Source organism: Oratosquilla oratoria, chromosome 2 (assembly GCF_046742065.1).
Source record: "Oratosquilla oratoria isolate Oo_2021 chromosome 2, ASM4674206v1, whole genome shotgun sequence".
In the NCBI taxonomy this organism is placed as follows: Eukaryota; Metazoa; Arthropoda; class Malacostraca; order Stomatopoda; family Squillidae; genus Oratosquilla; species Oratosquilla oratoria.
In genome coordinates, this window is record NC_134778.1 from 19,460,445 (window position 1) to 19,475,896 (window position 15,452).

Here is a 15,452-nt window from a genome sequence, read left to right on the forward strand (position 1 = left end):
CATTACATTACATTATATTATATTATATTATATTACATTATATTATATTATATTATATTATATTATATTATATTATAATATAGCATATCATATCATACTATATTACATTGTATTACAATATATTTCATTGTATAGTATATTATTTTACATCATATCATATTCTGTTACATTATATAACATCATATTATATCGTAATATATTAAATTTTACTATCTTATATATACTATTTCACGTGATATTATGTTGTATTGTAATTCGTCATATTACATTGTATTGTACTATACTGTATATCATATTATATCATATTGTATTAAATTATATTACATCATGTCATATCATATATTTTACTACATTACACTATATTGTATTATCTTACATAATATCATAATATGTTATATACTATTTCACTTAATATTATGTTATATCAAATTACAATATGCTATATTGTCATATAATATTATGTCATACTATTCTGTCATATTATCATACTATATTATATTATATTATATTATATTATATTATGTTATATTATATTATATTATATTATATTATATTATATTATATTATATTATATTATATTATATTATATTATATTATATTATATTATATTATATTATATTATATTATATTATATTATATTATATTATATCATATTATATTATAATGTATATTATCATATGTTATATTATATTACATATTACATTATATTGTATTATATTATTTCATATTATACCGTATTATAATATATTATATCATATCTTATTACATTACATTATATTATATTATATTATGTTATGTTATGTTATGTTATGTTATGTTATGTTATGTTATGTTATGTTATATCATATTATACTATATATTATATATATCATGTTATGTATTATGTTATATTATTATATTATATTATATTATATTATATTATATTATATTATATTATATTATATTATATTATATTATATTATATTATATTATATCATATCATACTATAATGTATGATATTATATTATATCATATTACATTAAATTATACAATCTATTACATTATATCATATTATATCATATTATATCATACTATATCCTATTATAGCATAACATATATTATATCTTATTATATTATGTTATATTACACTATATATTATATTATATTATATTATATTATATTATATTATATTATATTATATATATTATATATATTATATATTATATATTATATATTATATATTGTAGTATATTATAATATATTATATTGTATTATATTATATATCATATTACATTATAGTGTATAATATTATGCAATGCCATATATTTTACATAATAGCACATAATATTATATTATATTATACTAATATTATATTATATTATACTATATTATACTACACTATATTATACTATATTTTTATTATATTATATTATATCATATTACTTCATATCATATTATATTGTATTATATTACATTATATTATATTATATTATATTATATTACATTATATCACGTTCTGTTATATTATATTATATTATATCATATTATATTATATTATATTATATTGTATTATATTATATTATATTATATTACATTATATTATATTATATTATATTATATTATACTAATATTATATTATCTATATTACATTATATTATATTATTCTATTATACAATATTATATTATACTAATGTTATATTGTATTATGTTATATCATATTATATTATATCATATTATATTATATTACATTTTTATATTATATTATATTATATTATATTATATTATATTATATTATATATTATATTATATTATATTATATTATATTTCATTGTGATATATTATATTATATTGTATCGTATTATATCATATTTTATTGTATCATATTATATTGTATTATATTACATTATATTATATTATATTATATTATATCATATTATATTATATTATATTACATTATATAGTAATATATTATATTATATTATATTATATTATATTATGCTATATTATATTATATTATGTTATGTTATATCATACTATATTATATTAAATTGTATTATATTCTATTATATTACATTGTATTATATCATACTGTATATTATATTATATTATATATTATATTGTATTATGTTATATTCTATTATATCATATTACGATATATTACATTATATTATATTACATTATATCATATTACATTATATTATATTATATTATATTATATTATATTATATTATATTATATCATATTATATTATATATTATGTTATATTATATCATATGATATTATATATCATATTATATTATATTATATTATATTGTATTATATTATATCATATTATATTATATTATATTATATTATTTTATATTATATTACATTACATTATATTATATTATATCATATTATATTATATTATATTATATTATATTATATTATATTATGTTATATATTACATTATGTTACATTATGTTGCTTAATGTTATATTAGATCATATAATATTATATTATATCACATTATATTATATTATATTATATTATATTATATTATATTATATTATATTATATTATATTATATTATATTATATTATATTATATTGTATTATATTATATTATATTATATTATATTATATCATATTATGTTATAATACATTATATTATATTTCATATACTGCGTTATATTACATTACACTCTGCTATATTCGTTTGTTTTATGCTGCTTTAACTCATATTATGATATATCAAGTATTACCATTATATATTATATTATACAAAAAGATATATAATATAATAACTATATCACCTACAACTACTTGTAACAGCCATCTACAGTGGCTACCCATGTACACGGGGCAAAGGTGGATCGTCCAGCTGCAGTTAAGTGTCTCCTGGCGTCATCTTCGACTTTCGGTGTCCGTTTTCAAAATCAGAGCTTCTTGTCACTGTCGGGTGAACTTTGGAATCTTTCATAATGACGTCAGTTGAATGAAATCAATAGTTATTACACAAGACATAACCCAACGTATCATAGGATACCACAGAGAGAGAAAGAGAGAGAGTAGGTAGTGGGGTATCACCATGCACTTAAAATGGATATACCAAGGCCATAAACTTCCTTCATTTTGAGTGCCACTTCTGAACTAAATCCGATCACTTACACACAGAGAGAGAAAGAGAGAGAGAGAGAGAGAGAGAGAGAGAGAGAGAGAGAGAGAGAGAGCTTCCTTGAAGCACATTATCTAACTGCAGAGGAGCACCTTCAACAGCATCGCATGAGGAGGAAGGCTAAGCGTCGCCCTGGTAACCAATCCCAGTGTGAAAGCGGGGGGACCCAGTAGGAGATATCTGGCACACAAAGGAAAACGGGATGCAGCACCAGGCGCTTTCCACTCTCCAGGAAACACATAACTCAGATATCATGAGTGAAAATATATATCTACACACACACACACGTATGTATATATATATATATATATATATATATATATATATATATATATATATATATATATATATATACTGTATATATATGTATATATATACATATATATATACATAGATATATGTATATATATATATATATATACGTATGTATGTATGTATATATGCAAAGTAGACCACTTGGAAAAAGAAACTAACGAATCAGAGCACTTTCGTATATTACATATTTAGTGCAAAAAGTACTTTTTGCACTGAAGATGTAATATACGAAAGCGCTCTGCTTCGTTAGTTTCTTTTTCCAAGTGGTCTATTTTGCATAAGTGAACACACGTACCCGTGTTCTTATTAGCATATGTATATATGTATATGTGTGTATGCGTCTGTGCTCGTGACATGAAAGTACAAGACACCTACAGAAAGAAAGCATAATCACAATAATAAAACTCCATAGGAATCAGTTAAATGAACAACACGAAAATTAACATTGCTCATATAGAAAGGTTAATACTATTTAGAAGGGCTTGCAGTGGTTAGGAAAATAGAACATTTATATCATGTGTTGTTTAATTCCCTTTGTGGTAGATGGCACACCTCCTTCTGTATTCTGACTGCAGTTAGGCTGCATTCTTCATCCTCCTGTGGCACTCCTTCGATTGTTTAGGATATCGCATTGAAAAACACATACACACACACACACACGCATACACACACACACACACACACACACACACACACACACACACACACACACACACACACACACACACACACACACACACACACACACACACACGTCCGCCTGTGAGTGGAAATACAGTTATGAATAGGTGCATGTGTCTGTGTACTCGAATTTGCTGCAGTCATGGTAGTGTATCTGAATGTAACACAAAGTGCATGTATGCAGGTATGCTTCCTGCCGACCTACATAGCTATTAGCTATTTATTTGTAAGTATGTATACATATATATATATATATATATATATATATATATGTATGTATATTTATATATGTAAGCGGAATAGGAAACACAGGAGTCTTGGTCTTGAGTTTATTCCTGACTAGTTTCGCAGGTATGCTTTTTCAAAGGAATGAAAAGCATACCTGCGAAACTAGTCAGGAATAAACTCAAGACCAAGACTCCTGTGTTTCCTATTCCGCTTACATCAACCTGTCAGAATGTCTCAACATATATATATATATATATATATATACATCCCTACATACGTATTTGCATATATACAGGTAGTTCTTAATTCACGAGGCATATAGGGACTGGGAGGTATCGTGTTAATTAGAAAATCGCGTAAATGAATGGGCAGGGAGTTGGGGTCAGAAAGGTACCACCACATCAAACTATGTTTTGTGCTCCAGCAGAAATATAATTTATTCCACTAAATCAAGAACAATTGAAAAATTCTATCTATAACTATATAATGTGATAGTAGTACAAATTGTAAATAGACTTTAGTACATACATACATACATACATATACCAAGGCTTTTTCCCCCTTACAAGGGAGGTAGCCAAAAAGGAAAAGGCATAAAATCATTCCCACCCATTCCATCCCTGAAAACACTCCACACCCCTCCACCCTCCCTCTTATCTTAGCACCTCCTGGATGACGGGTCATCCCTGCACCTTGTCCACTGCCCTGGGTCAGAAGCAGTGTACATACCTTATTATCCATAGTAAACATGCATAGTACAGTTGGAAGATTCTCTCCACCACCACATCATGGTCTCTGACTCGCGTTGATTCAAATAAACGCACAATTCAAATAAAACGTGTTCTTTTATCAGCCACGTTTGACTAAATTCGCATAAAATAAAATCGCGTAAATTAAGAACTGCTTCGTTAGTTTCTTTTTCCAAGTGGTCTACTTTGCATACATACATACATACATACATACATACATACATACATACATACATACATACATACATACATACATGCATACATACACACATATATACATACATACATACATACATACATACATACATACATAAATACATACATACATACATATATACATATATACATAAGTACATACGTATATGTACATAATACACATATAAATGCATTTGATGTGTGTGTGTGTGTGTGTGTGTGTGTGTGTGTGTGTGTGTGTGTGTGTGTGTGTGTGTGTGTGTGTGTGTGTGTGTGTGTGTGTGTGTGTGTGTATGTGTGTGAGTGTGTGTGTGTGTGCGTGTGTGCGTGTGTGTGTGTGTGTGTGTGTGTGTGTGTGTGTGTGTGTGTGTGTGTGTGTGTGTGTGTGTGTGTGTGTGTGTGTGTGTGTGTGTGTGTGTGTGTGTGTATCTACGTGTACGTGTTCACGGCGAAATAGTATAACATTGGGACGTACAATTGGGGCTAATCCCTCCAAGACTCAATAAGACTTAGTCTCCCATATCCCAAGGGAGTGTATGTCGCTATGCACAGCAAACGAGCGAGATGTAGAGGATCAAATCCAGCTGTTACGTATAGTAATTTCGCTGCTTCCTCTGCCGAAGATTACTGATGTGCCGAGGAGATTTATCAGCTTCTTTCCCCCATGGGAGTTGTGATTCTCTTAACGGTGAATATAGAATGAGTCTCTCCTCTGAGGAAGAAAAGCCAGATACTAAAATAAATGTGTACGTATAAACACACTAACCCATGTACAAATGCACATACACACACACACACACACACACACACACACACACACACACACACACACACACACACACACACACACACACACACACACACACACACACACACACACACACACACACACACACACACACACACGTATATATATATATATATATATATATATATATATATATGTATGTATGTATATATATACATACTTGTATTCATGCATGTGTATGTAATTCTGTATACTATACGAATATTTTAATAATTTCACTGCTGGGATGAACTTTATGGATGAAGGATTTTGAGCTGGAAATTGACCCTTTGGCAAGAGCAAATTTACTTTAGAAGTAACCGTGTAATCAACGAATGGAATAAACTTCCTGCAGATATAATGCAATGTAATGCGGTTCGAAGTTTTAAGATTCATTTAGATAAACACTTAAGCAATATGTTGTGGTGCCTGAAAATTGTTTGATCTACTTGTTTATCAATTTCTTCGTTGAACTGTCTATTCTTAGCATCCAACCAAAAGATCCCCTATTGATATGCTCTTTCTTTGTGATCCTTTGTAATCTTTTGTAAGGAATAATAAAAGAGTAGACAGGCTTTAAGTGGAGCTTTAAGTGGAGCGGTCACGTAAAAGAGAATGGAAGGGTAGAGTTCAATCAAACAAGCACGCGAGACAAATGTAGAAAAGAAGAAGAGGAAGACGGAAGAGGATTTTTTAAAAAGAGGAAAATTTGAGGAAGGATATGCAACAGAGCATGGCAGGAGCAAGAGGAGGAATTGAGAGATACAAAGAAGAGGAAGAGGAAGGAATTGAGAGATACAAAGAAGAGGAAGAAGAAGTTAGAGGGAGGGAGATCAAAGAACGAAAAGACTAAAGAAGTGGACCAGGAAACCTCAAAAGTGGAAAATCGAAAAGAAAATAAGACAAAGGATCTTCATCCACATATTTCATTTTAAGCAAAAAACAAGGGCAGTAACCCTTTTTTGTCATTTTCTAATGGTTTTGAAGCCTTCAGTTGTGGTCGTATTTGTGACTCCATGGAGAGAGAGAGAGAGAGAGAGAGAGAGAGAGAGAGAGAGAGAGTGTGTGTGTGTGTGTGTGTGTGTGTGTGTGTGTGTGTGTGTGTGTGTGTGTGTGTGTGTGTGTGTGTGTGTGTGTGTGTGTGTGTGTGTGTGTGTGTGTGTGTGTGTGTGTGTGTGTGTGTGTGTGTGTGTGTGTGTGTGTGTGTGTGTGTGTGTGTTCGTGCGTGTGTGTGTGTGTGTGCATGTGTGTGTGTGCGTGCATGCGTGCGTGCGTGCATGTATGCATGCGCGTGCTATATGTATTCATACATGTATTCAAACACAAATTAGTATTCATATACATATGCGTTTCACAGCATGTCATTAAAAGCTTTATTTTGATCTTTCAGATACAGGTTGAAGCTGAGGATGATGATGACACTGCCGAGAAAAACAGGACAAAGAATACCTTCTCTAATAGACCACAGTCTTCAACAGCTGAGACTAGCGAGGCCTCTGAATCATCCAGTAGTCAAGTAATTCGCAATCAGGATACGAAGAAGCTTGTAGCAGGCGAACCTACCGAAAAGGACACAAAGTCATCTTCATTGGGTGGCGGCTTGTCCCTTCACAGGAAGCTTCTGCCCACGCTTCACCAAGACCCGATCTTTGATGACTCATTCTTTCGCGATGTACAAAGCGACTTCGAGGAGACTTTTGATAGTATTCTAAAGGACCATAATGCCAAGGCGGCATCCAAGAAGTTAGAGGAACAACTGTCCATTCCGGAGGACGAAGGGGTGAACGAAGTCAAGGCAAATACAGAAGAGGAGAGTTCTTCTGATTATCAAAAGGTAAGCTCACACAAGGCGTAATTAGTACCATATGCAATTACTTCGTTAATTAGGATGCTTTGTTTGAAAAACGACGTGGCTATGTATCATTACGAGATATTTTTCTTTTTTTACAGAATGCAGTAAGTGAGCAGGTTGCAAGAGGATGTGACTCAAATGTCAAAGGTAGCAAGGGTTTGGTGGAAGAGGGACAGGGCATGAGTTGTGCTGGTTCGTCATTCGCTCGCACATCCCGGCCACGTCCCAGTTTATCTAGTCTCATGAGGCAAAGCGCCATTGAGAAGTCTTTATCTCTCAATGAGAATCCTACAAATAAGAAGAAGAAGGACGATAAAGCATGCCAAGATGCAACACGCGTCTATTCTGTTGATGATGAGGATAAAACTGACGACGTAGATGAAGATGATGAGTCATCTCATGAAATTATCGATGAAGACTCTGAGATGATGATTAACGAAGAAGAACAAGAATTTTTGCTCTCTGATGAAGAAGATGAGTTAACTAATTCGCACTTAGAAAGCGGCTTAGATACCATCATAGAGGAGCCTTCCACGCCAATGCAGGAATTAAAGGAAGATAAGGACATTTTCAAGAAGGAGTTATGTAATGAGCAACAAAATGAACACAATGAAAAAGAGCAAGACAGTAACTCCAACACTCTTGCACTAAATAATTCAGAATTACTTAAACAAGATTCTAACAAAGAGCCTAGTGTTGCTAGTCCCGCTATTTTGAATCTGAAGTTAGATCAACCAACTCCTCCGAAAATAGAAACTCCAACGGTTCCATCGCCGCAGGACCCAAAGTACACACTATTACGTGAAACAGACTCTTCTGGGGTGGTCCCTGCTAAAATAGAGGCCGCCTCTTCTCCTTTATTCAACTCCTTGAAACCTGACAAAGTAGACATCATAGATATTATCAAAAGATCTAGTAAAGCTCAAGAAAATATTGTGAAGGATGAAAAGCCGAAAGAAATGAATGAAAAGACATCGTCAGAGGAACCTGAAGAAAAACTGCCCACCAATCATCATAATCAACAAACCTCACCACAGTCGAAACGAAGCTCAAGGGTCAGATTCGAAGATCTTCCTGAAGAGCCTTCCGAACAGCAGAAGCAAAACTCCAAAACACAAGAAGACGATAATCAGAACACACCATGTATCAAAGAACATAACAAGGAGAAGAAAGACCAGGAGAGAAAAAATAAAAAGCTTCATCTCTTCATTCCAGAGATAAAGATTTCAGGTGTGCAATGTGATGACAGTGTTCCCCTTGAGTTAGATCACACATCGGATGATCAGAAGTCCCCGGAAGACCTTAAGTCTATCGAACAGTCACTGGAACAGGAAGAAAACAAGCAGAAGACTACTCAGGCGCCAACAAGTGAGAGTAAGTCTTCAGTTTCTAGTAAACGAGTGAGAACAGAATCCATGAATTCAACACTTTCCGAATCTTCAGACATTTCCAAACCGGAATCATACTCCATCGTCAACAGTTCAAAGAAAGAATCTCAGGGAGATTCTATAATTAAAAATGACTCCACCAAGAAACCAAAGAATGACGCAAGTTGCACGGCAACTAAGACAATGCTAATACCATCAAATACAAAAGAAGGCGAACTACCCATTCAGCAACGTGGGAGCTTCTTCAGAGATTCTACCTTCAAAGATGATCACAAACACTTTAGGTCGGCAGTATCTAAAGTTCTGGAAAGATTTGGAATCAGGAGTTCTGCTGACGATGAAATGAATGCTTACAAAACTCTTCGTCAGTGGATATCTGTGGGAGAAAGTCAAGCTGCGAAATTCATCGATGGAAAAACTACTTATAAGGTAAATACACTGTTTGAGTTCTTATATTCTGGTGTATATTTCAGACAGAGCCAACTATATGCTAACAAAAACTAATAGGTGCATACTGTACATACATATACCAAAGGCTCCTTCCACCTGCACGGGGGGTAGCCAAAAAGAAAAAGGCATAGAAACCACTCCCACCCACTCCACCTCCCACACATCCACTCCCCTCCACCCTCCCACCTTCCCATCCCAGCACCTCCCGGACGACGGGCCATCCCTGCATCCTGTCCACTGCCCTGGGTCAGAAGCAGTGTCGCAAGACAGAGCACATCCACAGCAAGGCCGCTTCATAAATTATGCGACCCCCACCCTCTCCGTCCCCTCATGCAGAAAAGGAGAAGACGGGGAGAAATCCCTTCGGGCTGCGTCAATTTTTTTCTCATACATACTTCCTCACCCCCCATCCCCTACCCACTCCCCCTCATGCATCACAGCATCATCTATACACAACCCCTCTCCATTCACCCCTGTCTTCTGTCCTCTCCCGTCCTTCCTCAACAGACATTCCTCTCTTTTGTAATGCCCCTTTTACCCCATCTATCCATCTCATCCTAGGACGCCCCCTCATATTCACTCCTTCCACCTCTGCCTTCCACACTTCTTTTACTAATATTTCTTCACTTATTTTTTCCATGTGTCCAAACCATCCTAATACTCTTTCATCAACCCTATCTCCCAGTTCCCTTTCCACCCCTGTTCTCATCCTCAACTACTCATTTCTCACTCTATCTAGCCTAGTAACCCCTATCATACTTCTCAGACATTTCATCTCAAACACATTCAAACTACTTCTCTCTTCCTCTCTTATGTTCCATGTTTCTGCCCCGTACAATGCTGTTGGCACAATCACTCCTTCATATAACCTCCTCTTAGCATCCATTCCCAGATATCTATTTCTCATTACACTCTTCAATCCACCAAGGCGTTTACTCGCTTCTCTCAATCTACATTCTACCTTCAACCACACTCCTCCCTTTCCTGTCACATTTGCACCCAAGTATCTAAAACTATCCACTTCCTCCAGTCTTTCACCCTTAATGCTCACTTCCAGCCTGCTGTCACTCTCTCCCCTTGTACATCTCATCACCTTACTTTTACCCACATTTATCTTCAGCTTCCTTCTTTCACACACCTTCTCAAACTCTGTCACTAACTTCCTTAATCCCTCCTCTGATCCTGCTACAAGCGCAGTGTCGTCAGCAAACAACAACTGGCTCACCTCCCACTTTTCTCCATTTTCTTTAATCATCTCCAACCCCTGACCCACTACCCTTGCATTCACCTCTCGCACCACCCCATCCATGTAAAGATTGATATGCCATGGCGACATAACACATCCCTGACGAAGTCCCAACTTTACCACAAACCATTCACTCTCTCCATTTCTAATCCTAACACAAGCTCTACTACTCTCGTAAAAACTCTTGACTGCTCTGAACAGCTTTCCTCCTATCCCATATATCTGTAGTACCTCCTACAGTGCCTTCCTGTCTACCCTGTCATAAGATAAGCCTTTTCCAGATCCATAAAAGCCCAAAAAACATCCTTACCTTTTCCTATAGCTTTCTCACATATCTGTCTTACCACAAAAATCTGATCTACACATCCCCTGCCTGTCCTAAACCCACACTGTTCCTCACCAATTACTCCCTCCGTTCCTCTCCTAATCCTCTCAATCAAGACCCTCCTATAAGCCTTCCCAACTACACTCAACAAGCTGATCCCTCTGAAACTACTATACTCACACTTGCCCCCCTTTCCCTTGTAAAGCGGAACTATACAGGCACTCCTCCAGTCCTCCGGCACTCTACCCTTTCTTAAACAAACATTAAATAACCTCACCAGCCAGTCCACCATAACTGTACCTCCTTTCTTCAGACATTCTGCATGGCATCCATCCAGACCTTGTGCTTTACCTGCTCTCATCATCTTAACAGCTGCTTTTACTTCATCCTTCCCTATTTTTCCTTCATTTTCCTCTCTCATCACTCTCATTTTCTTAGCGCTTCCCACTGCAACTACCTTTCCCTCCCTATCCTCCTTTACATTTAGCAACTCCCTAAAATACTCTGCACACCTTCTTCTCACTGCCTTCTCTTCCATTATCATCTCTCCATCTGCACCTTTTACCTTTTCTTCTCTACTTGATTCGCCTCCTTTTTTTCTTTTAATTTCCTTCCAAAACATATTTTTATTGCTTTCAAAATTTTCTGTCATACTCTTTCTCCATTTCACATCTGCTCTCCTCTTTGCCTCCTTTATCTTATGCTTAACTTCCATTCTCTTTACTTTGTACCTCTCATACGATTCCCTCGTCCCAATTTGTAGCCAATCTATGAATGCCTGCTTCTTCTCTTCTACACATTTCTTTGCTTCCTCATCCCACCACTCAGTACCCTTCCTTCTATTTCCTCCCGCCCTCCTTGTTCCACACACGATCTTTGCACACCTTATGACTCCCTCCTTGAACCATCCCCATTCCTCCTCCACTCCTAGTTCTACTCTATCCTTTACTCCCCCCCACTCCTCTTTCAGCTTCTTATATTCACTCTCCTTTTTTTCCTCATTTAAACAGTTCACTCTAAGTACCTCCCTACCTTGTGCCCTTTTCCTCTTTCTCCACCTATTCTTCACTCTAATTTTCCTTCCACCAGAAAATGATCTGATATTCCCCCACTCTCTCCCCTTAGAACATGTACATCCTTAACTCTTCCTTCCATACTCCTAGTCACCACTATATAGTCCATTAATGCTCTATCTGCCACCCTTCCATCCACCACCCTCTCCCATGTGTACTTATGCTTGACTTTCTTCCTAAACACTGTATTTGCTATCATCAACTCTCTTTCAAGACATATCTCTACCATTATTTCTCCACTAATAGGTAAAAAAGATATTTTTTGTAATAGATATATGACAAAGGCGTTTCGTCTTGAATCTGTAATCAACCTTATATTCATCCAACATTCTATATGCTAAAACATCCTTTTCTCTCATTTACAGGTGGTATTGGACATGAGTGAATTTACTGCCGTTAAAGCTAAGATCGACGGACAAATACTCGTGATCGAAGGCCTTCCACTGGGGAAGGAAGCCAACTCGAACCAAATATCTCGCAGGTGCTTCATTTTCCCGACTTCGGTGGAAATGGAGAGTGTGACGTCAGCTCTCTCCTCAGACGGTGTCCTCACAGTCACGGGTCCCAAAAGACAAAGACATTCTCTCTGTCAGGAAGACGCCATCCGTTAAGCCAGCTCTGAGGAGGACCCTTGTCTCCCTTGGAGACCCAGAAAGACAAATTGCACGGGAGCGGTTCCTGGAAAATAGGGCCTTTGGGAATTCATCCTTTTACTGCCGGGAAGCTTCGTTTAGCTGTTGGTAGTCAGACTAAAATTATGGGAGTCGATTACTGTGTGGTAGAAGCTTATCTTAGCTAAATCAAATCGCCTGGTGGCAGACAAAATAAAGCAAAAGAGACGACAAAAAAAATATTTGCGTCACATAGAGCCAACAGATTAAGCAAAATGTTGTTCAATGAAATAGTCCAAGAAACATTTTTTTTCCTTGTTCGTACTGTTCGTACTCTTTTGTATATATACATATGTGTCTACATGACTATACTAATCTGTGATAAATACATTCTCTGGTTGAACATTATTTTTTCAATTGAACATTTATTGTGGTTGTAGGCAAATAAAACTTGGAAAAATCGGGTAATGTTGTGCCTTGATGTATTGTGTAGAAATGATAATACATTACTTTGAAATGTTTACCATATCTAGTATGACCTTATCTATTAATGTATAAAGATTTTTTTTTATTTATGAAAATTCAAATGTACCGAAAGACAGGATAAATGAGGGTATTAAATAAATGTGCCTTGTCTTTTCCCTGATGTATTTGTATACCAAAGACCCCAAAGATTCTATATTTTTCTCTCTTTCTGTGCCTGTGTCTCGTTCCTACTCTGTCCTCTGTTTCTGTCTGCCATCCTATCTAGCTGTCTGCCTATTTGCTCCATCTTTCTATCTCTCTTATATATATATATATATATATATATATATATATATATATATATATATACAGATATATATATGTATATACATGTAAATATATATATATATACATGTATATATATATATATATATATATATATATATGGAAAGTGTGTGTGTGTGTGTGTGTGTGTGCGTGTACGTGTCTGTATATATATATATATATATATATATATATATACATATAATATATACATCTATATGTATATATATATATGTATACATATATATATATATATATATATATATATATATATATATATATATATACATATCGCTATCTCTTTCAATCATTCTAAATATTTTATTAGTAAAGGATGGTAATGCATAATCCGTCGGAAGATTCTTCCGTCTTGGAGAGGAATATCCGAGATGTTTCCAACAATTCCAAACTCTCTTCGTTCTCCAGCCCTTTGGGGATTCGTAACTTTCCCCAGAGCTGCTCCGAAACACCAGACGCACGGCTGAGCGCAGGCTCGCGGTATGTGGAATGCAGCCAGCACCTTGGGTGGTGAGTTGGGCAACTTGTGCCTTCAGCGCGGGCTCGCTAGACTTTTTTGTCCTTATTTTACGGGACACGTGGTCGTTTCTTTAGGTAGATGACGGACTTCGCTTTTTTTTTTTTTTTTTTTTAGACGATTTTGTTTAATTGGAAGTTGGAATTGATACACGATAGGATCTCCAACCACCAAGAATCTTAGTTCGTCTTGGATCTGAATGAAATTGTTTGGAGTTTTCTGGAACAAAAATGCAAGTTAGGTGACTCTTGAAGTGGTTGGCAAGGTCATTGAAGGTCAGAGGTCACAGAACAAAGGTCCGAGTGACCACCTTTATGCTTTGATGCACTTTATACGATGAACATTGGAGCTAAAAGTTGCTGAAAGCGGACGTCTAAAGCCAAAGTTGCTGAAGGATTTTCTTTCGTGACGCGGAAGCAGAGACTTTAAATATATTCATTTGTGTATAAGTTCCTTGTTTTGAATTATTTCTTCATTCATTCATCAATTTGTTTATTTCTATTTTATTACTTCTTCACTTACTTATTCATTTGTTCATTCATTTATTTGTTCCTTAACTTTATTCACTTATCTGGTAATTCATCTATTTACATATATATTTATTTATTCGTCTATTTATTTATTCACTTGTTTGTTTGCTTATTGATTAATTAATTTATCTATTTATCTATCCATCTATTTATTCATCTGTCTACTTTTTATCAATCTATTCGTTTATCTATTTGTTTATTTATTCCTTTATTCGTCTATTCATATTATATATGTTATTACTATCATTAATATTATTACCATTATTTTCAGTGTTTTATGTTGTTGTTGTTGTTGTTGTTGTTGTTGTTGTTGTTGTTGTTGTTGTTGTTGTTGTTGTTGTTGTTGTTGTTGTTGTTGTTGTTGTTGTTGACGTTGTCGTTGTCGTTGTTGTCGTCATCGTCATCGTCATCGTCACCGTCATCGTCACCGTCATCGTTATCGTCATCGTCATCGTCATCGTCATCGTCATCGTCATCGTCATCGTCATCGTCATCGTCATCGTCATCGTCATCGTCATCGTCATCGTCATCGTCATCGTCATCGTCGTCATCATCGTCACCAC

At 34.4% G+C, this 15,452-nt stretch overlaps 1 protein-coding gene across 1 annotated transcript in view; it reads left to right on the forward strand.

Annotated features, from left to right (window-relative positions):
- Positions 1–13,676, forward strand: part of LOC143037425 (uncharacterized) — a 17,902-nt gene extending 4,226 nt beyond the window's left edge. The window contains exons 2-4 of the mRNA XM_076205602.1: positions 7,481–7,924; positions 8,041–9,759; positions 12,790–13,676. Of these exons, the coding sequence (XP_076061717.1) occupies positions 7,481–7,924; positions 8,041–9,759; positions 12,790–13,035 (2,409 nt within the window). The 3' untranslated portion in view covers positions 13,036–13,676. The remainder of the gene's footprint in view (positions 1–7,480; positions 7,925–8,040; positions 9,760–12,789) is intronic.
- Positions 13,677–15,452: the final 1,776 nt, after the last annotated feature.